The following is a 19,461-nucleotide window of genomic DNA, read 5'->3' on the forward strand; positions in this document are numbered from 1 at the left end:
GGGAGGCAGAGGCAGGAGACTCGCTTGAGCCCAGGAGTTGGAGGTTGCTGTGAGCTGTGATGCCACAGCACTCTACCCAGGGGGACAGGTTGAGGCTCTGTCTCAAAAAAACAAAAAACAAAAAACAAAGGGTCTGGCCTGTAGGAAGCCAAGTCAGAAGCGCTTAACTCCATCTCAAAAGAAATACCTCAACTTAAATATCCATCCACGAGGAAGCAGTTAAATAAAATACAGTGGCTTGGCACGTGTACCTCAGTAGTTAGGGTGCTGGACACATACACTGGGGCTGACAGGTTGGAATTCAGCCCTGGCCTGCCAAACAACGACAACTACAACAACAACAAAAATAGTTGAGCATTGTGGCAGGTGCCTGTAGTCCCAGCTACTTAGGAGGCTGAGGCAAGAGAATTGCTTAAGCCAAAGAGTTTGAGGTTTACTGTGAGCTGTGACACTACAGTATTCTACCTAGGGTGAGATAGTGAGACTCTGTCTCAAATAAATAAATAAATAAATAAAATACGGTATATGGGTGGCGCCTGTGGCTCAGTGTGTAGGGCACTGGCCCCATATCATATACTGAGGGTGTGGCATGTTGGAACCCAGCCCCGGCCAAACTGCATCAAAAAAATAGCCACCTGCCACAATGCTCAGCTATTTTTTTTTTGTTGTTGTTGTAGCGGGCGCCTGTAGTCCCAGCTACTGGGGAGGCTGAGGCAAGAGAATAGCCTAAGCCCAGGAGCTGGAGGTTGCTGTGAGCTGTGATGTCACAGCGCTCTACCGAGGGTGATAAAATGAGACTCTGTCTCTAAATAAATAAATAAATTATGGTATATCCCTATGACAGAATGCTATATAGTGGTTAAAAAGAATTGGACAAGACCAGCCTGAGCAACATAACAAGACTCCATCTCTCTCTCTTTTTTTTGGCTGGGGCTGGGTTTGAACCCGCCACCTCTGGCATATGGGGCTGGCGCTCTACTCCTTTAAGCCACAGGTGCCACCCCACAAGACTCCATCTCTACAAGAAACAGAAAGACCTGTTGAGTCCCAGCTACTTTGGAGGCTGAGGTTGGAATATGGCTTAACCCCAGGAGTTGGAGGCTGCAGTGAACTATGATGACACTGCACTCCAGCCTGAGTGAGAGAGAGAGTGAGACCCTGTCTCAAGCAAAAAAGAATCAGCAAATGCCTTACTTGCCAATGTGGAACCATCTCACGCTCTGCTAAGTGAATGAAGTTGCAGGCAATTCAATGTCTTTACTATTCATATAAAAAGGGTGGAAATGAATATCAGAACTGTCTTTGCTTGAACCCCAGATGCCTAGCAGAGCTCCAGGAGACACAGGAGAAGATGACCAGGGTGCCTACAGGGCAGGGTGAAGCTGGGTGACTGGGGACAGTAAGGAGACTCTTTACTCCCTGTGTATGTATGTATGTATGTGTGTGTGTGTGAGATTTGGCTGCGAAGATCCCATGATACCTCTCCAGAAGATAAATATGTGAAACTCAAACTAAATAAAATACGGGCTCAGCACCTGTATGTAGCTCAGTGGCTTGGGTGCCAGCCACATACACCAAAGCTGGAAGGTTCAAATCCAGTCCAGGCCTGCCAAACAATAACAACCACAAGCAAACAATAGCCAGGCGTTGTGGCGGGCACTGTGCCAGCTACTTGGAAGGCTGAGGCAAGGAATTCCTTAAGCCCAAGAGTTTGAGGTTGCTGTGAGCTAACCCTAACCAGCACTCTACCCAGGGTGACATAGTGAGACTCTAACCCTAACCCTAACCAGCACTCTACCCGGGGTGACATAGTGAGACTCTGTCATAAAATAAAATAGCCAGGAGGCCTATTTTTTACCTGCCTGTGTGACACTAGACTGCTCGTCTCTAGAGAGCTGGGGTGTGGGGGCCAGTGCGTCCAGCCCCAACCTCACCAGTCCTCATGGCCGGCTCCTAGGTAGGCCGGGCCCCCAACGCTGTCATTGTGTTCGACTGCTCCATGGAGACAATGGTACGCCGACTGCTGGGCAGGGGCAAGGTAGAGCACAGAGCGGACGACTCGGAGTCTGCCATCCAGCGGCGCCTGGAGACTCACTACACCTTGTGTGAGCCTGTCCTGACCTTCTACCAGCAGAAAAACCTGCTGCGAAATGTAGGTGCTCCCCACCTGCTGCTCACTGCTCTCCTAGGGAATAGGGTCATGGGGCGGCCTTCGCTTTCCCTGGGTTCATTCTGGGCACTGTGGCCCAAGGGGCTGTGATTAAATTTAAGGTCTAAACACAATTGCCAAATTATAGGTCTTTTAGAACCTAGCCAAAGAACACAAGGTCATGGTGAATGGTCAACCCCAGTGCCACTCAAATCCATCCACCTGTATGCCCAAGGGTGGACACAGCCATACCTTAATATTAAGGGGACCCACTCAGTTTCTGTATCTTTCAGTTAGGAAAATAAAAAGACGTTGGCGATGTCCTAATCTCTGTCTAAAGGTAATCTCCTGAGATGCGCCTTCTCCTACTTCAGCTGAGGCTCAAGTGAAGGACAGCGATGCCCTTGGACCTAACCTTGGCTCCCATGGGCAGGGGATGGGGGAGCTGGAAGGCACTTCCCAGCACATCCCTCCCTCCTACAGGTGACACAGGACTGCTCTGCTTGGGTCGCAAGCCTGAACTGGGTTCCCCCTTTCCCTAGATCCTGGCAGAAGCAGCACCAGAGAACATTTTTGCCAAGTGCTGCTCTGTCATTGAAAGTCTGCAGTGAGACCAGAGGGGCTGGGGGCCCAGCTGTGCCCCTTACCCCATAACCTGTAAGGGTCTCAGGAAGGGCATGAGGCCTGCAGGTGAGACTTCTGGTGAGTGGGACAATGCACCCCCATGGCCTCAGCAACAGCTTCTCTTCCTGGGTCCATTCCTTTACTAGGTGGGTTGATCAGGGGCCACCAACAAACATGCCCCCCTGGGTGGGTGCCTGACACACCTGGCTGAGGACCCAGGGGCTGAGACAGCCCCACCTAAAGGCGGCAGTTGTTACTGGCTCCTGTCAACCTGTGGGATTTGGATGGAGACCTAGGTTTTTTTTTTTTTTTTTGCAGTTTTTGGCCAGGGCTGGGTTTGAACCCGCCATCTCTGGCACGTGGGGCTGGCGCCCTACTCCTTTGAACCACAGGCGCCCAGTTTTTAAATGGTACTGAACTCTGACCTGTATGTGCAGTGTGCTTCAGGACATCTGTCCCTGGACAGAGCTCGGGTGGCCCCTCCTGCCACCAAGCACTGGCACAGGGCACGTTTCCACCTCAGGGATCTGAACCTAACAGGTCAGACCCAGGCGGCCTCCTGTGAGGCACACCATACTCTGTGTCAGCCTGGTGCCTGTGTCCATGGGAACCCCATCCCTGGCGGCCCTTCTGGGTGCCTTGCTCACCACATGGAGGTGGGAACTACATCTCATTCTCACTGGCTAAGCCTTGTTCTAGCAAACACAATTGTGGCCGGCATGCATTTTTTTTTCTTTAAACAAAATGCACTTTATTTAAACCAAAAAGGGGGTGGGGAGGGGAAGAATTAAGAAAGCACAATGCACCTGCAGAAAACTATTTTCTCTTATATTTGTTTTCTTAAAAAAAAAACAAAACACAAAGCTCATAATCTCCAATCACCATTATCAGAATATTTTTTCTTTAACAACATCTATAAACAACAAACATTTGCTTCAAAACTATAGGGAAATAAGGAGAGTGGGGGAAGAGACAGGGAGACAGACAGCACCCAGCAGACATGGGGAGATTTTGTTATCATTTATTTGTGAAGTTAAAAACGAGCGATAAAAAGTAAAAACTGCCATACAATTTTTTTTTGTTTTGTTCTCATTTTGTTTTCAATTTCAATCTCCTCTTGAACAGATGAAAAGACAACAGATCAGACCAGTCCTGGGAGGGGGGACGGGCAGGGTGCAGGGAGCTGAGCCAGGGTGAGAGGAGGAGGAGGAAAAAAAGAGAGGGGCTTGGCTGCTGGGGGAAGAGGGGTCCTGAAATACCAACACCTGGTCCAAGGAATGTTCCAACTCTAACTAAGAAAAAGAAATAGCAAGAGTGACTTTGTTTTACTTTTTAAAAGTTTATTTTAAAAACAAGAAGAGGGCCAAGGGTGGTAGAGAGAAAATGAATTGCTTTATCCTCAAAGAGGCAGTTTTGAGAAGGCTGGGGGTGGGGAGTATAGATTTTTATTTATATATATATATATAATTTTATAAGTTGTTTTGCTCTTTGTATTTTTAACTTTAAATTTTTTTTTTTGGCAGAGATTTAGTTCTCGCTATCTTCTATGGCTGGCTCAACATGAAGGATCTCAATTTTGAAAGAAAAAGCATGTGAGACACACACAGAATGAGCGAGAGAGTGAGAGCCGGGCACGCCCCTGCCACTCCCTGCGAGCTGCTCGCTGGAGGGCTCCCCTGGTACCCCCCCATAGCAGCCATCGCTCTCTCGCCAAACAAACAAAAACCAGAAAAAAAAAGCCCCCAAACAGAACAAAATGGAAAAAAAAATAAAGATTTTTCACAGATGAAGAAGTTCACATTCATTCGATTCATTGAGCCTGCGGAGAGGGAAGAGATAGGAATTGGTCACTACAGGAGGGGAGGGTAGGAAACTAGGGGGTGGTGGAAAAGGAGGGGCTGGAACACCCACGAGCACAGGGGCCAGAAGCCCCTCCCAAACTTCAGCTGGCTCAAGCTGGAAGGATGCTGCTTGTTAACTGTCTAATCAAGTGCTCAGGGGACTTGGCTGCAGTTGCACTCTGCTCCTTGATGGAGGAGGAAGGACAGAACAGCAAAGGAGAGAAGCAGGGATGCAGAGGGATAGAGGCAGAGAGGGGAGATAGAGAAGCACGCTCAGGGTTGGAGGGAAGGGGGTGCCCTCTGTCTTCAGGAAGGCGGGCGGCTCCCGGCGCATCACAACATGAACAATTTCAGAGATCATGGTGTCCCCACAACACCCCTGTGAGGTAGGTTGGAAGGTGGCAACGATCTTCATGCCCACTTCACAGACAAGACCGGGACACGAGGCGAGCGCGAGTAGAGGCCGAGCCCAGCAGGGCAGGGCCCCCTGGGCCAGCCCCTTGTCCCTGCTAGAGCCTGGCCGCCTGCAACAGTCACTTGGACACTTCTTTTTGAGAAAAAAGATGGTGGGTTTAAACAAAAGAAAGAATAAAAAGAACAAAAACCAAAGAAGTGATGCAGAGAAGGGAAAAAAATAAGACGTTTTCTTCCCAAGTGGCCAGATTGCAGGTGAACCGGCAGCCGGGATGGACCCCCGTCTGAGCTGTCTGCCTGCCCCCACCCCAGGACTACCCAGCAGTTCCAAAGTTCCGCCTGTGTCTCGCGCTCTCCCCCAGCATCATGACAGTGGTACACAGGAACAAGCAGCTGGCGGAGGGAGGCTTCTTCATTTAACCTCTGGACCCAGCGTACGCTCCCTGGCGGTGCGTGGGGGCTCCTGGAGACCTCTGGCCACATGGCCCCCGCTGCAGGCATCAAGGGCACACCCCGCAGGGGAAGGGATTTCCGGCACTACCCACTAAGGCAGGATGGACTGTGGCCGGGGGTTGGAAGGAAAAAGGAGGAGGAGGAGGGTGGCAATTCCCACTTGCCTGCTGCTGTCCCTGCTGTGTGGGAGGTGGCTGGGGGCCGCCGGGACCTGGCGTCTGTCCGTAGTAAGCGGCCTGCTGTCTGTAATACTCAGCCCAGGCAGCACTGTAGTCTGGCTGGGAGCCTGGGGGTGCTCCAGGACCCCCACTGGTGGCCACTTGTGCTATGGGTAGACGGGGGCATGTAAGGGGTTGTGGGTGAGTGCTGCTTGTCCCCCAGCCCCCTAGCATGAGTAGCTGCTCACCCTGTTTCTTGTAGTACTCCTCCCAGGCCTTTGTGTAGTCCTGCTGTGGGGGCGCTCCAGGCTGCTGGGGCTGCTGGCCTATTGGGGCACCCAGAAAGCTCAGAAAGCACCCCTCTCAGGCAGAACTGAACCCCCCTCCAGCCACAATGCAAACTCACCGATCTTTTTGTAGTACTCTTCCCAGGCCTTAGTGTAGTCTGACTGGCCGGTGGGCGGGGGCTGAGGGGGCTCACCCTGAGCAGGTGGGGCTGCGGGGGCTGGCGCTGGGCCCGGCACGGGGCCTGGGGGCTGCTGGTAGTAGTGTGAGTAGTAGGCGGCCCAAGCAGCATTGGGGTCTGCGGCTGCAGCAGCTGCTTTGCCTGCAGGAGGAACATGAGTCCAGGCTAAGGGGGTGGGAGCAGGAACCAAGCCCCACTCTTACCTGAGGGCCCCTACCACTTACTTGGGTCATGAGGCGCAGGCGGTTGCCACTGGGGGTAGGTGTTGCCCCATCCCTGGGGTGGGTACTGGTGAGGAGGGGGCCCCCCGGCACTACAGAATCAGAGGAGAAAGGGAACATGTGAGCAGAGGTGCTCAAGTGGCCATAGCTGCCCAGCCAAGGGGTAGGGATGGGTGCAGGCTACAAGCCCAGACCACTCAGCCCAACAGCGTGCCCAGAGAAGACATGCCATACACATCACAGCAAAGCAAAAGACGGAAATGGTGTTGCTTCTCAAGGATGTTAAGATGAGAATCCCCAAATTCACTATGCACAGAATGCTGTCTGTGACTTACAGGGAAAACTAACACCATGACCAAGAACAATCACCTATTTCAATAATATCTATAAAAATAGGCTGGACTAGGCCCCCAAAAGTAGGGCTTTGGAAGAAGAGCTGGGCTTCTCTTAGGAGTGTAACTAGAAATGTGCTCTATAAGCCCTGTGGCTAGCAGGGAAACCCCTATACCCCAAGGCCCAGAGAGCTGAGAAAAATACTCACTGGGGAGGGGCCCCTGGTGGCCCCTGGTTGAAGGGCCCGGGATTGAAGGGCCCCATTGGGCCCGCAGGGCCTGGTCCCCCAGGACCTGGTCCCACTGGACAAAGAGGACCCTGGAGGGAAGGAAAAGCAAACACGGTGAGCAACAAGGAAACAGGGTGTGTAACCCAAGCACCTGATACCCTCCTAGAGCCCACCTCAATTTTCTCTTCAATAAGCTGCTTGGCGTGGTCAATCTGCTGGGGTGAGCCCCGGATGATGAACAATTTGAAGTTGGGGTCCCCATTGGGTGGCAGCTGCCTAGAGATCTCTACGAAGGCGCCTGTCTGCTGGTTTATGGCTTTCACATTCTCGCCACCTGCAGTGAGCCACAGACTATGAAGAGAGAGTGGGGGGAGGGCACCTAGTGGGTTGGGGGGCACAGGGTACAGAGGGGCCACACTCACCTCGGCCAATGACCAGCCCACATTTGTGAGTGGGGATAGAGAAAGTCATCTCCCCACCAGGGGGACCCCAGTTGCCTTGGCCTCTTCCTCGGCCCCGGCCCCCTGGGGGCATGCCCGGACCTCCTGGAGGGCCTGGGGGACCACTCTGTTAGATAGGAAGGAGGAGAGTGAACATGAGGAGCCAGCTGACTCTAGAGTGTCTCTGGGTGGACTGGGCTAGTCTCCTCCCAGCACTTTCCTGCCTCCCAGCATGCTCCAGGCCCTACCCTGAGACTCTGAAGGAGGTCGTTGATGATCCGGGCAGCATGCTCACACCTGTCTGGTGGCCCCATTATGTGGGCTATCTTCTCAGGACCTGTCCCATCATCTGAAGCCAGCACCAAGAGAGCAGAGAGACTGATTTAAAAGAAAAGTCAACCTCCAACCCCCTGCCACAGCGCCCCTTCAGAGCAGACTCTTGCCGTGCCACACCGTGTAATGTCGCATTCCAGACTCAGTGTGTGGCTCCTGGACCCCACTTCCTTAGGACCTGGGAACGGGCAGCCAAGCTAGGAGGTCACTTGAGGCTTCTTCCAGCATTTGGCACCCCTGATCTAACTAGTGAGTTTCACAGAAGTAACAACTTGGGCAGGTGTGGTGGCTCACGCCTATAGTCTTTAGCAGTCTCGGAGGACGAGGCAGGTAGATTGCCTGAGCTACAGTGAGACCCTATCTCTAAACAATAGCTGGGCATTGTGGCTAGTACCTGTAGTCCCAGCTACTTGGGAGGCTGAGGCAAGAGAATCGCTTGAGCCAACATTTTGAGGTTGCTGTGAGCTATAACACCACAGCACTCTGCTGGGGGCGACAAAGTAAAATCTGTCTCTCAAAAAAAAAAAAAAAAGTAGGCAGGGCCTGGGCTCAGTGAGTAGGGTGGGTTCAAACCCAGCCCCGGCCAAAGTGCAACAAAAAGTAGCTGGCTGTTATGGCAGGCGCCTGTAGTGCCAGCTACTTGGGAAGCTAAGGCAAGAGAATCGCCTAAGCCCAGGAGTTGGAGATTGCTGTGAGCTGTGACATCACAGCACTCTACTGAGGGTGATAAAGTGAGACTTTGTCACTACAAAAAAAAAAAAAAGTAACAACACATGTCTAAAAAGCAACAGAGGGCCCCTGCTCTTCCCATAGGCTGTTCAGTCTTTGCACAGCACTGGCCAGAGCTGAGGCAGAACTACCTGATCCTGCTTACACATGGCTCAAGCTGCCTGATCAGGTGGGCTTTTTGATGGGGGAGAGAAAAAGGGCGGATTTAATGTGAAAAGGGAAATATATTCCTTCCATTTGGACTTGGAAAGACCACACATTAGCAATTCTCATGTGGCTGTTTCAAGAGGGAAGAGACAGGGCATGCTCCACAGCTAGACTGGGAGTAAGGAAACATTCCAAAGAGAGTAAATAGATTGACCATGGTGCCAAGCTGCTCAGAGCTTTCCTCCCAGGAGAGGGCAGCTGGTGGCAGGGGACCTGTCAACTGACCCTGAGAGACAGAGCTGGCCAACACACCCACAATGCCCCAACCTCTCCTGCGCCAGGCCCTAACCTTGTTTAAACTGTATCCGCACACCAGCGTCATTCTGGATCTTCTTGATCATTTCTCCACTCCGGCCGATGACCACTCCAACAGAATGCCTAGGCACTGGCACCTGAGGAGAGACAAAGCTGGTGTTTCTGCCCTGCAGCTCTGCTGCCCCACTGTCCTCGAGGAGACCCCCACCCCACCCCACCCCACTCACATCAATGCCTCCGCCAATCCGAGATCCATACTCGTTCCGGTCTCCAAAGCCGCCTTGGTCACGTTCCCGGAGGATGTCCATCACCATCTCGCAAGCTTGCTACAAACACATAGGGCACAGTCCCTGTGAGCAAGCTCTGGTGCCCCATAGTACCCTTCCGGGATCCCCTGAAGAGGACATAGGCCTTAGCAAAGGACCACAGACCTCTGCTGGGCCCAACACAGCACCCTGTTAAGCTCGTCATTTGCCTAATAGGCAGGCATTACCAACAGCTCTGTTTTCCACATAAAACAGAAAGTCAGACCTGCCTAAAAGCCAGTAATCTTGAAAACTTTTCCACACTACGCCTGTTTGCACAAATCTGTGGGAGTGCACACCCTGAGTCACTGGTCCTACCCATCCGCTGGCCTCTCCAAATCCCCTGCCCTCTCAGTGCACCCACCTGCACTTTGTAAGGGTCTCCAATGATCCGAAGAGGCTTGTCCACATTCGTGTTCTGGGAACCATCCTGAATTAAAATCATCTTCACACCAGCTCGTTCCTTTACAAACAATGTCAACAGTTAGTTCTAGGCTTTCACAGAAATTTTGGGGGCTAAGAAGGCAGGGGTTAGGCATGATGCAAAAGGATAAAAACATCTGGCACAGATGCCAGCAGGGAGTGAGTTGGGCTGCAGACACAGGAAGAAATACTCTGCTGGGACCAGGGGGCCTCCTGTCCAGGATGCCGTCCCTCACCTGCAGCTGCTTGATGGTCTCCCCGCCCTTGCCAATGACCAGGCCAGCCTTCCCCGCGGGGATCATGATCTCCTGCACAGTGCCATTCTGGCCCCCGTTGGCATTGTCATGGAACTGTCCTGGGGGCCCCCCACGACCCCGAGACACAATGTCATCCAGCATCATCTTCGCTTTCCTGGAAAGGGGAAGAATGGAGTACCTCCATTTGAGAAAGAACACTGGTCTAGTGCCCCACCCAGGTCCAAGGGAAGGTGACCCCAATATGTATATCTGACAGAAGATGCCAAGCACTATGGCCTGGGTGGGGAGATCTAAAGATTCTAGGGAATCAACCTGTCACTACAGTTCTCTGGGGAGGGCAGGAGTGGAAGATGTGTCATGAGTTAACCCCCCCCCACTTCCAAAGAGATCAAGAGAATTCCTTCCTATTCCCCTCATTAAAGTCAGAGGGCCAGGCCAGGACTTACTGGACCGATTCTGGGGCTCCCGTCAAGGACACACTGCGCTCGGGTAAGCCACCGCTGTCTGCAGAGAAGAGGAGATAGGGTCAATGCCCTCCCTGGCCTGCCAAAGAACATCTAGAACCACCCATGGACACTTCTGCTGCCACTCAGCAGCTTGACAAATCAATTTACTGCCCCAAGGTCAGGAAACTAAAAGTCCAGTTAGGCAGGAAGAACTTTTAGGGAAAAAAATCAGGTGGAAGGAGAGGAAGGTTCCAGAAGGGCCAGACATAGGCCACCCTCACTCCCACAGACAATCACACAAGCCTCTTCCACAGACCATACCCCTCACATACATGAGAGCAGATCCCAGAAACCCACCCTCACTTAACCCACACTCCCAGAGCTTGCAGCTTAGGACTATGACATTCAAAGAGATAAATAACTCGTCTGAGATGAGATATGTAGACAGAACTGAGACTTAAAACCAGGACCAACCTCAAAGCTAGCCCCCACTCCTGCCTCATGTGTTCCTGCTTGCGAGTTATTCCAGTTACGTGGCAATCTACTGTAACCATCCAGAGCACGGTGGCTAAGCGAGACACCCTGTGCTTAATTCCACACTTCCACCTCAGTCCGTCCCCACATCTACACCTTGGGGGGCTGATCCTACATTGAGCCTGGCACAAAGCAAGCACGGATAAACACCAGTCTACTTTGCAGCCACACAGTCCCAACAGAAGTTAAGTAATTAAAGAAGAAATTAAGGTATTAACAAAAAGTGCAAGGAGCCCAACCCAAATCCAGCTGTCATTCTGGCAGGAATCAGTTCTCTCCTACCTGGAGAAATCTGTACTTTGCAGCCAGAATCCTGTTGGATTTTGTTAATTTGTTCACCTCCTCTGCCAATGACTAGGTGTAGGGGAAAAAGGGAGAAAAACAAACACTGATTGAGCTGAGAAGACACTGTGTGACAGGGGTCCCCAGCCCCTCTGACAATAAGGAGGGCAGAAGCCGTCCTAAGAATTCCCCTGTCCAACCTGCCTAGACAGGATAACAGAAGGACAAATGAGAGCAGGACTCCCTCTCAGACCAAGGCTTCTGGGCTGGGAGGTGCTCACAGACATGGTCCCTGAAAAGGGAGTGGTAATGGGCTTCCCCATCCAAGGTAAACCCACACTCACTTAGGCCCACCATGCCATCTGGGACCCTGTACTCTTCTGTCATTGAAGTCCTACAAAGAGAGACACTGAAAGTCAGTTTCAGGTGGGAAAAGAGGAAGGTGGACATCTATAGCCTCTCCTAGAGAATAGACCTTGGCTACTGGAAGCCAGGGCCTCTACTCCTGTCGGGCCTGCACACTTGCAGACCTTCTTTCTTACCACACAGAGACCAAGACCCCATAGGCCTGAGCAGAGTCTGATCACAGGTCACAAAACTTCTCAAGGCCTCAGTTTCCTAAGAGGCATGGCCTGGGCAGTGTGGCCCATAGCCTGGGGATGTCCCACTGACTCAGGGTAAGAATAAGGACTTGAATGCTTTTACAACAAGCTAACATTTTACAGTCTGTTGATTCTCACAATAAAAATAGTTTGCTGTGTATCCTTTTCATTTTATTTTCCTACTAAATCGTTCTTGCTGTATTTTGCAAAACTACTAGCCCATTAAAAAGAAAAAAGAAAAGTGTGCCCATTCAAAGGTGACCTATGCATGGGCAGCGCCCATAGCTCTATGGGTAGGGCGCTGGCCACACACACCAAGGCTGGTGGGTTCAAACCCAGGCAGGGGCAGCTAAAAATGACAACTGCAATTTAAAAAAAAAAAAAACAAAAAACAACAGGCGCTGTGGCGGGTGCTTGTAGTCCCAGCTATTTGGGAGGCTGAGGCCAACAGAATCACTTAAGCCCAAGAGTTTGAGGTTACTGTGAGCTGTGACGCCATAGCACTCTACCCAGGGCAACAGCTTGAGACTGTCCCAAAACAAAAACAAACCTATACCAGATTCATCTCAGTCTATCTGTGGTGGCACAAAGGTGGCAAAGACCCCTAAACTCTACCCAACACTCAGTGAGACAGCATGTGCATAGGACATGAGAAAAAGAAGGCCCTTCCTAGCCTCTTCTAGGACAAATGTCAGTGCTTCTGAGAATCTAGTGGAGGAAGTGCCAAGATGGCACTTTGTGCCGCCCCCCTACCGGTCTGTACAGTGGACACAGTCTCTGCCTTTCTGCCATCTGCACCCTCCCTGGTCAGCTAGTGACAAGACATAAAAACCTCAATGGTGCGGCCTCAGACAGAACCATACATATCCAAGCCACTAAGAAAGGCCAGAGACTCACAACAGACAAGAAATCAATGTATGCCCCAAACTACAACTTACCTCGGAGGAGGATGGATGGGTCCAAGCTGAGAACTTATCGCTGCAAAGAAAAAACGCAAAGGAAAGATTGGCTTAGCTCCTTTCTGGGCACCCTAACACTGCCTGCCCAGGGCAACTGGCACTTGTCACAGTGGTCCTGAGCCTGCTTAAGTGCCTGATGAGCACTATGGATCCTTACCCACAAAAGCACATACACAGAGTAGTCTGATCCAAATTTAAGGACTGGGATCCCTAAAACATAAGGGCCCCAGACTGTTAACACTAGGAGCTTCTATAAAGAAGAGCTGCTGTCTCTCTGTGCTTCTGGTCCCAACTCCTAAAAACTTCTTAAGACTCAAAGCCACCCTCTGGCTGCTTCACCCAATGGACTTACAGTCTCCCTGGGAAGCCAGTTTCTTGCTCTCTGGTTGATCTGTCAAAGAGAGAGGATGTCAGAACCAGCACTCACCCACCCACAGTTGCCTCAAACCTGATGCCACATGTCCCGGGCAAACAACTCCCCTCTTCCCTCGCCCCAAGTATGAGAGTGGAGACAGGAGCCCGGAAAAGAATAACCCTAGAAAGGAGTCAGGCTTCAGCTCCCTACCAATATTTAAGGGTAAAAAAGCCTTTTATAACAAGTGAACAATGATGGCAGCACCCAGGTCCTTCCAATTTAGGAAAAGACCTGCCTCTGAAGGGCACAGGGTCCTGGACAGTAGAGTTGCTCAGGAGTTGACCACTGGCTGCTTTGGGTAATGCTGCAAGCCTTAGGGCTGCTCAAACTTTATGTCTGACCTCAATCACTGGCCCCATGTTTCCTCAGCCACCCAGAAAAGGAATCATCTTGGGAACTGCAACTTTCACAACCTGCCCTCCTCTCTGCCACCTGATACCTCAGGATGGCAGACTGAACAAAAAGAATGAACAAAGCTAAGATTGCTAAGGTTCTCCTGATCCAACTCTGAACTACACCCCAATATAAGCTCCTCTTTTTGCCTCCAGCCCTTCTTTCCCAAGCTGAAAATGGCAGAGGGAGTTACCTCCATCTTCCAACTGTCTCTTTTGGCCCCCAAAACCAAAATCAGGAGTGCTGTTATTCACTGTTGTAGCAGCATCACCTCCAATTTTGGCTGCGATCTAGAAATGAAGTAGTAAGAAGAATTACCATCCAAACCAACACTCCATAGTGCTCAGGTCAACTTCTCAGAACATCTCTGGGTTATAAAAACCCATCAAGACTTGTTGTCTGGCCTGGCAACAGACCCACCCTCCCATTTAGAAAAGCCTGTGGGCTAAGACATCCTACAAGGAGTGCTTACCTAAGGCCTCAGGATTCTCACAAATTATCCATAAGTATGAAAATTTCCCTTTTCCCTTTGCTTGGGATTTGTATCTACATTGTTTGGGATCTGGCTGCAACCCACAGTGACTTGGTTCTTTACCCTTTAATACAGTTCCTCATGTTGTGGTGACCCTCACACATGAGGAACGGTGTCTTGGTTCCTAAGATCATGGGAAGTATGTGTTTTCTGATGGTCAGACGATCCCTATGAAAGGGGAAAGGGTCATTCGACCCCCCAGGTTGAGAACCGCTGTTCTAAGGTAAAAGCAAAGGAGACTTGGGTGCCAGGCAGGGTCCGTGGGTCATTTCCAGGACAAAGAGCTTTCACACGTATCCTCCTGCTGGTGGCCCCCAGCACCCAGAGAACCAGAAAGTATTATTTTAGCCTGGTTCTTCTGTGATGCTGAAGAGTTTAGCTTTCCTTTATCTCCTTCACTCTCAAAGCCTTTACATAAATTTACTGAATACATTTGAGGGAAGGTGTGTCAAGGCATCTGAAATCCTCTTTTGACCAAAACAAAAGACCGCTTCAAAACACATGCTACATTTTAGACACAGGAAGTGCAACTTCAAATAAACCCCAATTCACCAAACTTAAGACTGAAATCTGTCTATGGTTCAGAAACCCAAATGGTGAAATAAGGCTCTATCTTTCCTCCTCTCAATTTTTTTAAATGCTTACATGAAGCCAAAACTCTTGGGATGCCCAGATGGGGCCTTATCCTACCCCAAATGACAGCACCAGCCCCCGCAGTGAAAACTGCCTCACCATCCAGACAGTTTGGTGGATAACCAGATCAAATGCTTTTTAGGAACCACCTCACTCAGAGGTGAGGAAGCTGGAGACCACACTGAGAAGCCTCTCACCTAACGGAACCTCCTACCTTAGGAGGAGTCAGGCCCAGCCCATAGACAGTGGGACAGCCCCGAGCTCGCCCTCAGCTGGTCTGCTTCCTGAAAGGGCGGCAAAGTCCTCCCATTCTACCGGCCCCTACCCCTCCAGGCCTTGGGGAGGCAGCAAATGGAACTGGGGAGGTCAGTCACACCAGCATGTGATACCTCCTTATTGTCATCACGACTCAAACAGGACAGTGGGACCCTCCCCTCTTTTACAGAAAGACAGACCACACCGAAGCCACCCAAAGCACCCAAGAGATGGCCCTATGCTCACCTTCCCCATTTCGGCCAAGTGCTCAGCCACTTTAGCTGCAAATAGGTCCCCTACCCACTTTTCAGACTCGAGAGGGAGGAACTCCCTATCCAGATCCCCCAAAGTCCCTTCTTCGTAGGGAAGGGACAGAAATCGGATTGGGTTGGGGACCAACATAACCCTTTGCCGAATCGTGGGCGGGGGAAAGGCAAAACATGTCCTCGCGTATCCTAATGGGGGGAGTCCCAAAGTGAGTCCCCGAGCTCCAGGAACCCCCTGCACACCCAGGGGCCATTCTCGGTGACCACTGATGCGGCCCTAAGCCCTGCAGCGGACCAGCCGCAGGTAGTTCACTCGAGGTACCCCGGGAGGGCCAGTCACCCCGCCTCCCAACCACGTGACCCCATCACGGCCCCGGCTGCCCCCAGCGACCCCGAGCGCGCACGTGACCCCCGCCCCCTCCCCCGCCCGTGCGCGCCCCTCAGGCCCGCGGCCTCCTCACCTGGCGGGCCCGCTGCACAGCATCGGCGAAGGCGTCCTTGCGGATTCCTGGGCCACCTCCGCCGGGCGGCTGCGAGGGCCCCCCAGCCGAACCCCCGCCGCCGGGGCCGCCGCCGCTGGGGCCGCCGCCACCCCGGTCCCCTGTGCCCGGCGGGCCCGGCGGAGGGCCTCCCCCGGCGCCCCCGGCTCCCCCGCCCCCGCCAGCGGGCGGCGGCGGCCCAGGCGGGGGTCCTCCAGTGCTGTAGTCCGACATGGCGCGGCGGGGCCGGGCCTGGAGCGGAGGCTGAAGCTGAGGAGGCGGCGGCGGCTCAACGCGGGAACAAGGCCTCGCTCCACACGGCCGCGGAGCACTATGGGAACCCAGCGGCTGGGAAGACGACGAGGGCGGGGGAGATGGTCGCCCCCTCCCGCCGCCGGTGTGACGGACGTTCGGCTGGGCCAATGGAAGGTGGCCGTCACATCCCGTACACCAATCGTGGGCTCTGAAGGCGATTGGCTAATCAGAGTGCAGTAGGAGTCAGTGGGCGGAAGGTGCTGAGTGACCGACAACTCTCGGAGGCAATGGGCTGCGGACTGCCGAAACTGGGCGGGCAAATCGAGACGACCCAAGAAGGCGGGAGGCCCAATGACACGCTAGTTCCAGATTCGCCGGGCGGCTTCAGAGCTAGATTGACGTCTCCGAAGAGTCACGTGGACTGAGAGGCAGTGCCTAGAGAAAGACCCCTCCATTTGGATCTGCTGGGAGGGCGCTTGGACTGATTGATAGTCGCGCACTCAAGCCAATGACTATAGGTAGGAGGTGATACTTGTGAAGATTGGCAACTAACTAATCCCTGACGAGTGCTGTATGACGAGGTTAGCCATGGACCTGCTTGCTGTCCTTGTTAACCAGAATCCCTTTCTGGCCCTGACTTCTAAACCAATGGCTGAGCGACAGGAGCGGGTGTTAGGGTGACTGACACTGCTCCGAACAAATGGCTATGAAGAAAGTAAAGGTGCCCGGTTCTGGTGGGAGCCAGTGGAAGTGCAGCTGCAGTGGGGCGGAGCTTGCCGCGGAACAGCGAGAGGGGATTAGCAGGAACCCGGGTGAATGGCAGCGGACATGAGCGGTGGCGATCGGCTGCCCAAATTCAGGCCTAACGTCTGGGTTAGCGCTCCAAGGACCCTGGCTCGTAGTCCCGGCACGTGGCCTGCTCGATGCCTTGTAGATGGGATGCTTCCAGGGGGTAGGGTGGCCGCAGAGCGCGAAACCAAGGGATCCCCTGTCCCCCCACCCTCTCCTCTCTTCCCTCTAATCCCAGGAATCTAAAGCCTTTACTTGTCCTCCAGGACTCATGCAACCAGCTCCTCTCTAGAACTCAAGATTCTTTAGTCCCTTTCCAAGCACCGAGGGATCCCAGCCCTTAATAGCACCAACCCACACCCCCATCACACAAGGCTCCGGAATCCCTATGCCCAAATTCCCACCCTAAGCCTTTCAACTTTTTCCTGGACCCGGGCATCATCAGGGTCCCAATTCCCACTCAGGGCGGAAAGAACCTAAGGTTCCCAGTTCCCCTCCTGGCCCTAGGCATCCCAGGCACTTCAGCAGAAGCCATCTCTTTATTCCTGGTTGTTCACCATTTCGCAGTGGAGCCAGGACAGGCTATAAGGAGCTAGACTGAAACCCAAAATTTTAGTCCGACGCTGCACCCTGAGTGGGGGTCGAGGGAAGGGCAGGAATCTTCTGCCTGCATTTTCCGCCAAAAACTGCCTCCAGGGCCTGAGCTGGAGAGCTCTGTGGGACCATGAAGGGAAAGGGTCCTTCTGTCCCATTCCTGCCCAGGATGTGTCATCCAGCTCACAGGCTACACGCCCAGTGTTTTCTTCATGGCTTCATACACCACGTAGCTGATGCCACCTGCTGGCAACACCTTCAGTAACGTGGGGGTCATGCCTCGGTACAGCCCGGGCCAGCCCTGCTGGGCCAGGATCCCCCGAAAGACTCCTCGCATGGTGGGGTTCGAACCCTCCACGGTGTCTGCAGGGACAGAGGCAGTCTCAGAACTTGGCCAGAGATGACTCCACCTCCTGGGAGGCTGGAATATAGAGGAGTGAGGGCTAAAGTAAAGGGTAGGGGCCCAGTGGTCAGTTGGTAAGGAGTTTGGAAGATTTGTAGAGGAAATTGGTCAGTTTTGGGGGGAGTGAGGGGATCAGTCAGGTAGGAGTTTTGGAGATTAATTTTAGGGAACATCGCAGAAAACAATGGAGCTTATTTGGGAGGGAACATCTGTGATCTAGTAAGAGAAGAGATTTGGGGGGTGTGCCCACCGGTATTTGGGGGACATTTTCTTTCTTATTTATTTGTTGTGAGACTGAGTCTTAGTTTGTCCCACTGGGTAGAGTGCAGAGCATCATTATAGCTCGTAGCAACCTCAAAGTCTTGGGCTGAAGGATCTGCCTTAGCCTCCCAAGTAGCTGGGACTTCAGGTGCCCACCATGCCTGGCTAGTTTTTTCAATGTTTAGTAGACATGGGGGTCTTGCTCTTGCTCAGGCTAGTCTCAAACTCCTGAGCTCAGGGGATCCTCCTGCTGCAGCCTCCCAGAATGCTAGGATTACAGCCATGAGCCACTGTGCCTGGCCACTGGGGACATTTTCAAGATCAGAGTGGTGGGCTAAGTCCCTGTTTGGAGGTTTGTGGATTGATTTAGGGGATGAGAGTCCATTGAGGGGACTCAGATTTGGGGCATTCCCAGGGTAGTGGGAGAAAGTGGGTGTGAGTTTTGGGGAATCCAAGGGTTAAATTTGGTGAGTTTAGGGACTATATTGGCTTTGGAGCCACTTGAGGGCTGGATCTAATTTGGAGAAGTTCCGAGATAATTTGGGGAGTATTTGTCTTTGGACTCTATATAGGGGCCCACAGGTCCATTTTGGAAAGTTTGTGATTTTTTTTACAATTAATTTGAGGGCCAATATAGATTTTGGAGTATGATAAGTCTTAGTGGGCTAAGGGGTCAGTTAATGTGGCCAGGATCTGACAATGAAGAGTCGTGTTCAGTTTGGGGGAATGAAAAGATTCAGAGATCTAGAGTGAGGCAGTAGCCCCCAGGGGCTGGCTAACCTTGAGCCTGCATCCTGGTGCGCACCAAAGTCAATGGGTAACTGGCCATCTGGCCACAGGTTGTGGACAGTGTCACAGATGACAGACTGACCAGGCCACTGGGGTCCTTCATGTCCCTGCCTGACTTGAGCCAGAAGCACCGGAGCATCTGCAAGTGAAGGGGACCAAGAAAAAGCTCACTCAAAGCCTAAGTTCAAGCTATACCTCCCCATACACACACACAATTGCCACCCCTCTTGGGACCCACACCTCATAGACAGCCAGGTCAGTGCAGGCATAGGGGATAATGCCGAGCATGTTGGGCAAGTAGCCGCGGTAAAGTGCACGGGTGCCCTCCTGCTCCAAGATCTGCCTGGCACAGTCCAACAACCCCTTGTACTGGCCTGTCCGACGCAGGGTCAGCCTTGTCTTCAGCACCTGGGGAGGGTGAGGATTGAGGTGACTTGTCTGATTTAGACCTAGTTTTCAAACACAGATCCATCACATTCCCTGGACTGCTGTCTTGAAATCTGAGTTCAGATGTACACAAACTTGACAGAGACCAAGAGGATGAGGGAGGTGACAGGACCAAGTGAGATCTGTTAGCTGTGACCAAGTGCCCACCACATTCCTCTGTGGGAATTCAGGACCTGGGTGTACAGATCTGCCAATTTTTTGAAAATTGCCAGAATTAAAAAAAAATTTCTTTTTTTTTTTTTGAGACAGAGCCTCAAGCTATCCCCCTGGGTAGAGTGCTGTGGCAACAC

At 52.4% G+C, this 19,461-nt stretch overlaps 3 protein-coding genes across 4 annotated transcripts in view; 1 reads left to right on the top strand and 2 right to left on the bottom strand.

Moving 5' to 3' along the window:
* LOC111727845 (adenylate kinase isoenzyme 1) overlaps positions 1–2,760 on the top strand; it is a 19,646-nt gene extending 16,886 nt beyond the window's left edge. Inside the window, exons 3-4 of the mRNA XM_023518002.1 lie at positions 1,958–2,152; positions 2,692–2,760. Of these exons, the coding sequence (XP_023373770.1) occupies positions 1,958–2,152; positions 2,692–2,760 (264 nt within the window). The remainder of the gene's footprint in view (positions 1–1,957; positions 2,153–2,691) is intronic.
* Positions 2,761–3,778: 1,018 nt separating this feature from the next.
* On the bottom strand, positions 3,779–15,960 carry KHSRP (KH-type splicing regulatory protein). 2 transcript variants are annotated; one of them, XM_023518058.1, is made up of 20 exons: positions 15,616–15,960; positions 13,662–13,758; positions 13,013–13,051; positions 12,640–12,679; positions 11,444–11,493; positions 11,100–11,171; positions 10,284–10,341; positions 9,817–9,991; positions 9,522–9,620; positions 9,080–9,178; positions 8,887–8,989; positions 7,577–7,677; positions 7,311–7,455; positions 7,062–7,222; positions 6,868–6,977; positions 6,330–6,418; positions 6,046–6,246; positions 5,888–5,965; positions 5,646–5,806; positions 3,779–4,592 (listed from the first exon to the last, which is right to left on the bottom strand). In XM_023518058.1, exons 1-20 carry the CDS (start codon positions 15,865–15,867, stop codon positions 4,584–4,586), a joined length of 2,139 nt encoding a protein of 712 aa, XP_023373826.1. In that variant the 5' UTR covers positions 15,868–15,960; the 3' UTR covers positions 3,779–4,583. The 2 variants fall into 2 exon arrangements, with proteins under 2 accessions (XP_023373826.1, XP_012665687.1); XM_012810233.2 differs by having other exon boundaries at positions 3,779–5,806; positions 15,616–15,953.
* Positions 15,961–17,342: 1,382 nt separating this feature from the next.
* Positions 17,343–19,461, bottom strand: part of SLC25A41 (solute carrier family 25 member 41) — a 10,445-nt gene continuing 8,326 nt past the window's right edge. Inside the window, exons 5-7 of the mRNA XM_003797993.3 lie at positions 18,965–19,132; positions 18,716–18,863; positions 17,343–17,634 (exon numbers count right to left, since the gene is read on the bottom strand). Of these exons, the coding sequence (XP_003798041.1) occupies positions 17,462–17,634; positions 18,716–18,863; positions 18,965–19,132 (489 nt within the window). The 3' untranslated portion in view covers positions 17,343–17,461. The remainder of the gene's footprint in view (positions 17,635–18,715; positions 18,864–18,964; positions 19,133–19,461) is intronic.

Source organism: Otolemur garnettii, unplaced genomic scaffold (assembly GCF_000181295.1).
Source record: "Otolemur garnettii isolate 467f Iridium unplaced genomic scaffold, OtoGar3 scaffold00127, whole genome shotgun sequence".
NCBI lineage: Eukaryota > Metazoa > Chordata > Mammalia > Primates > Galagidae > Otolemur > Otolemur garnettii.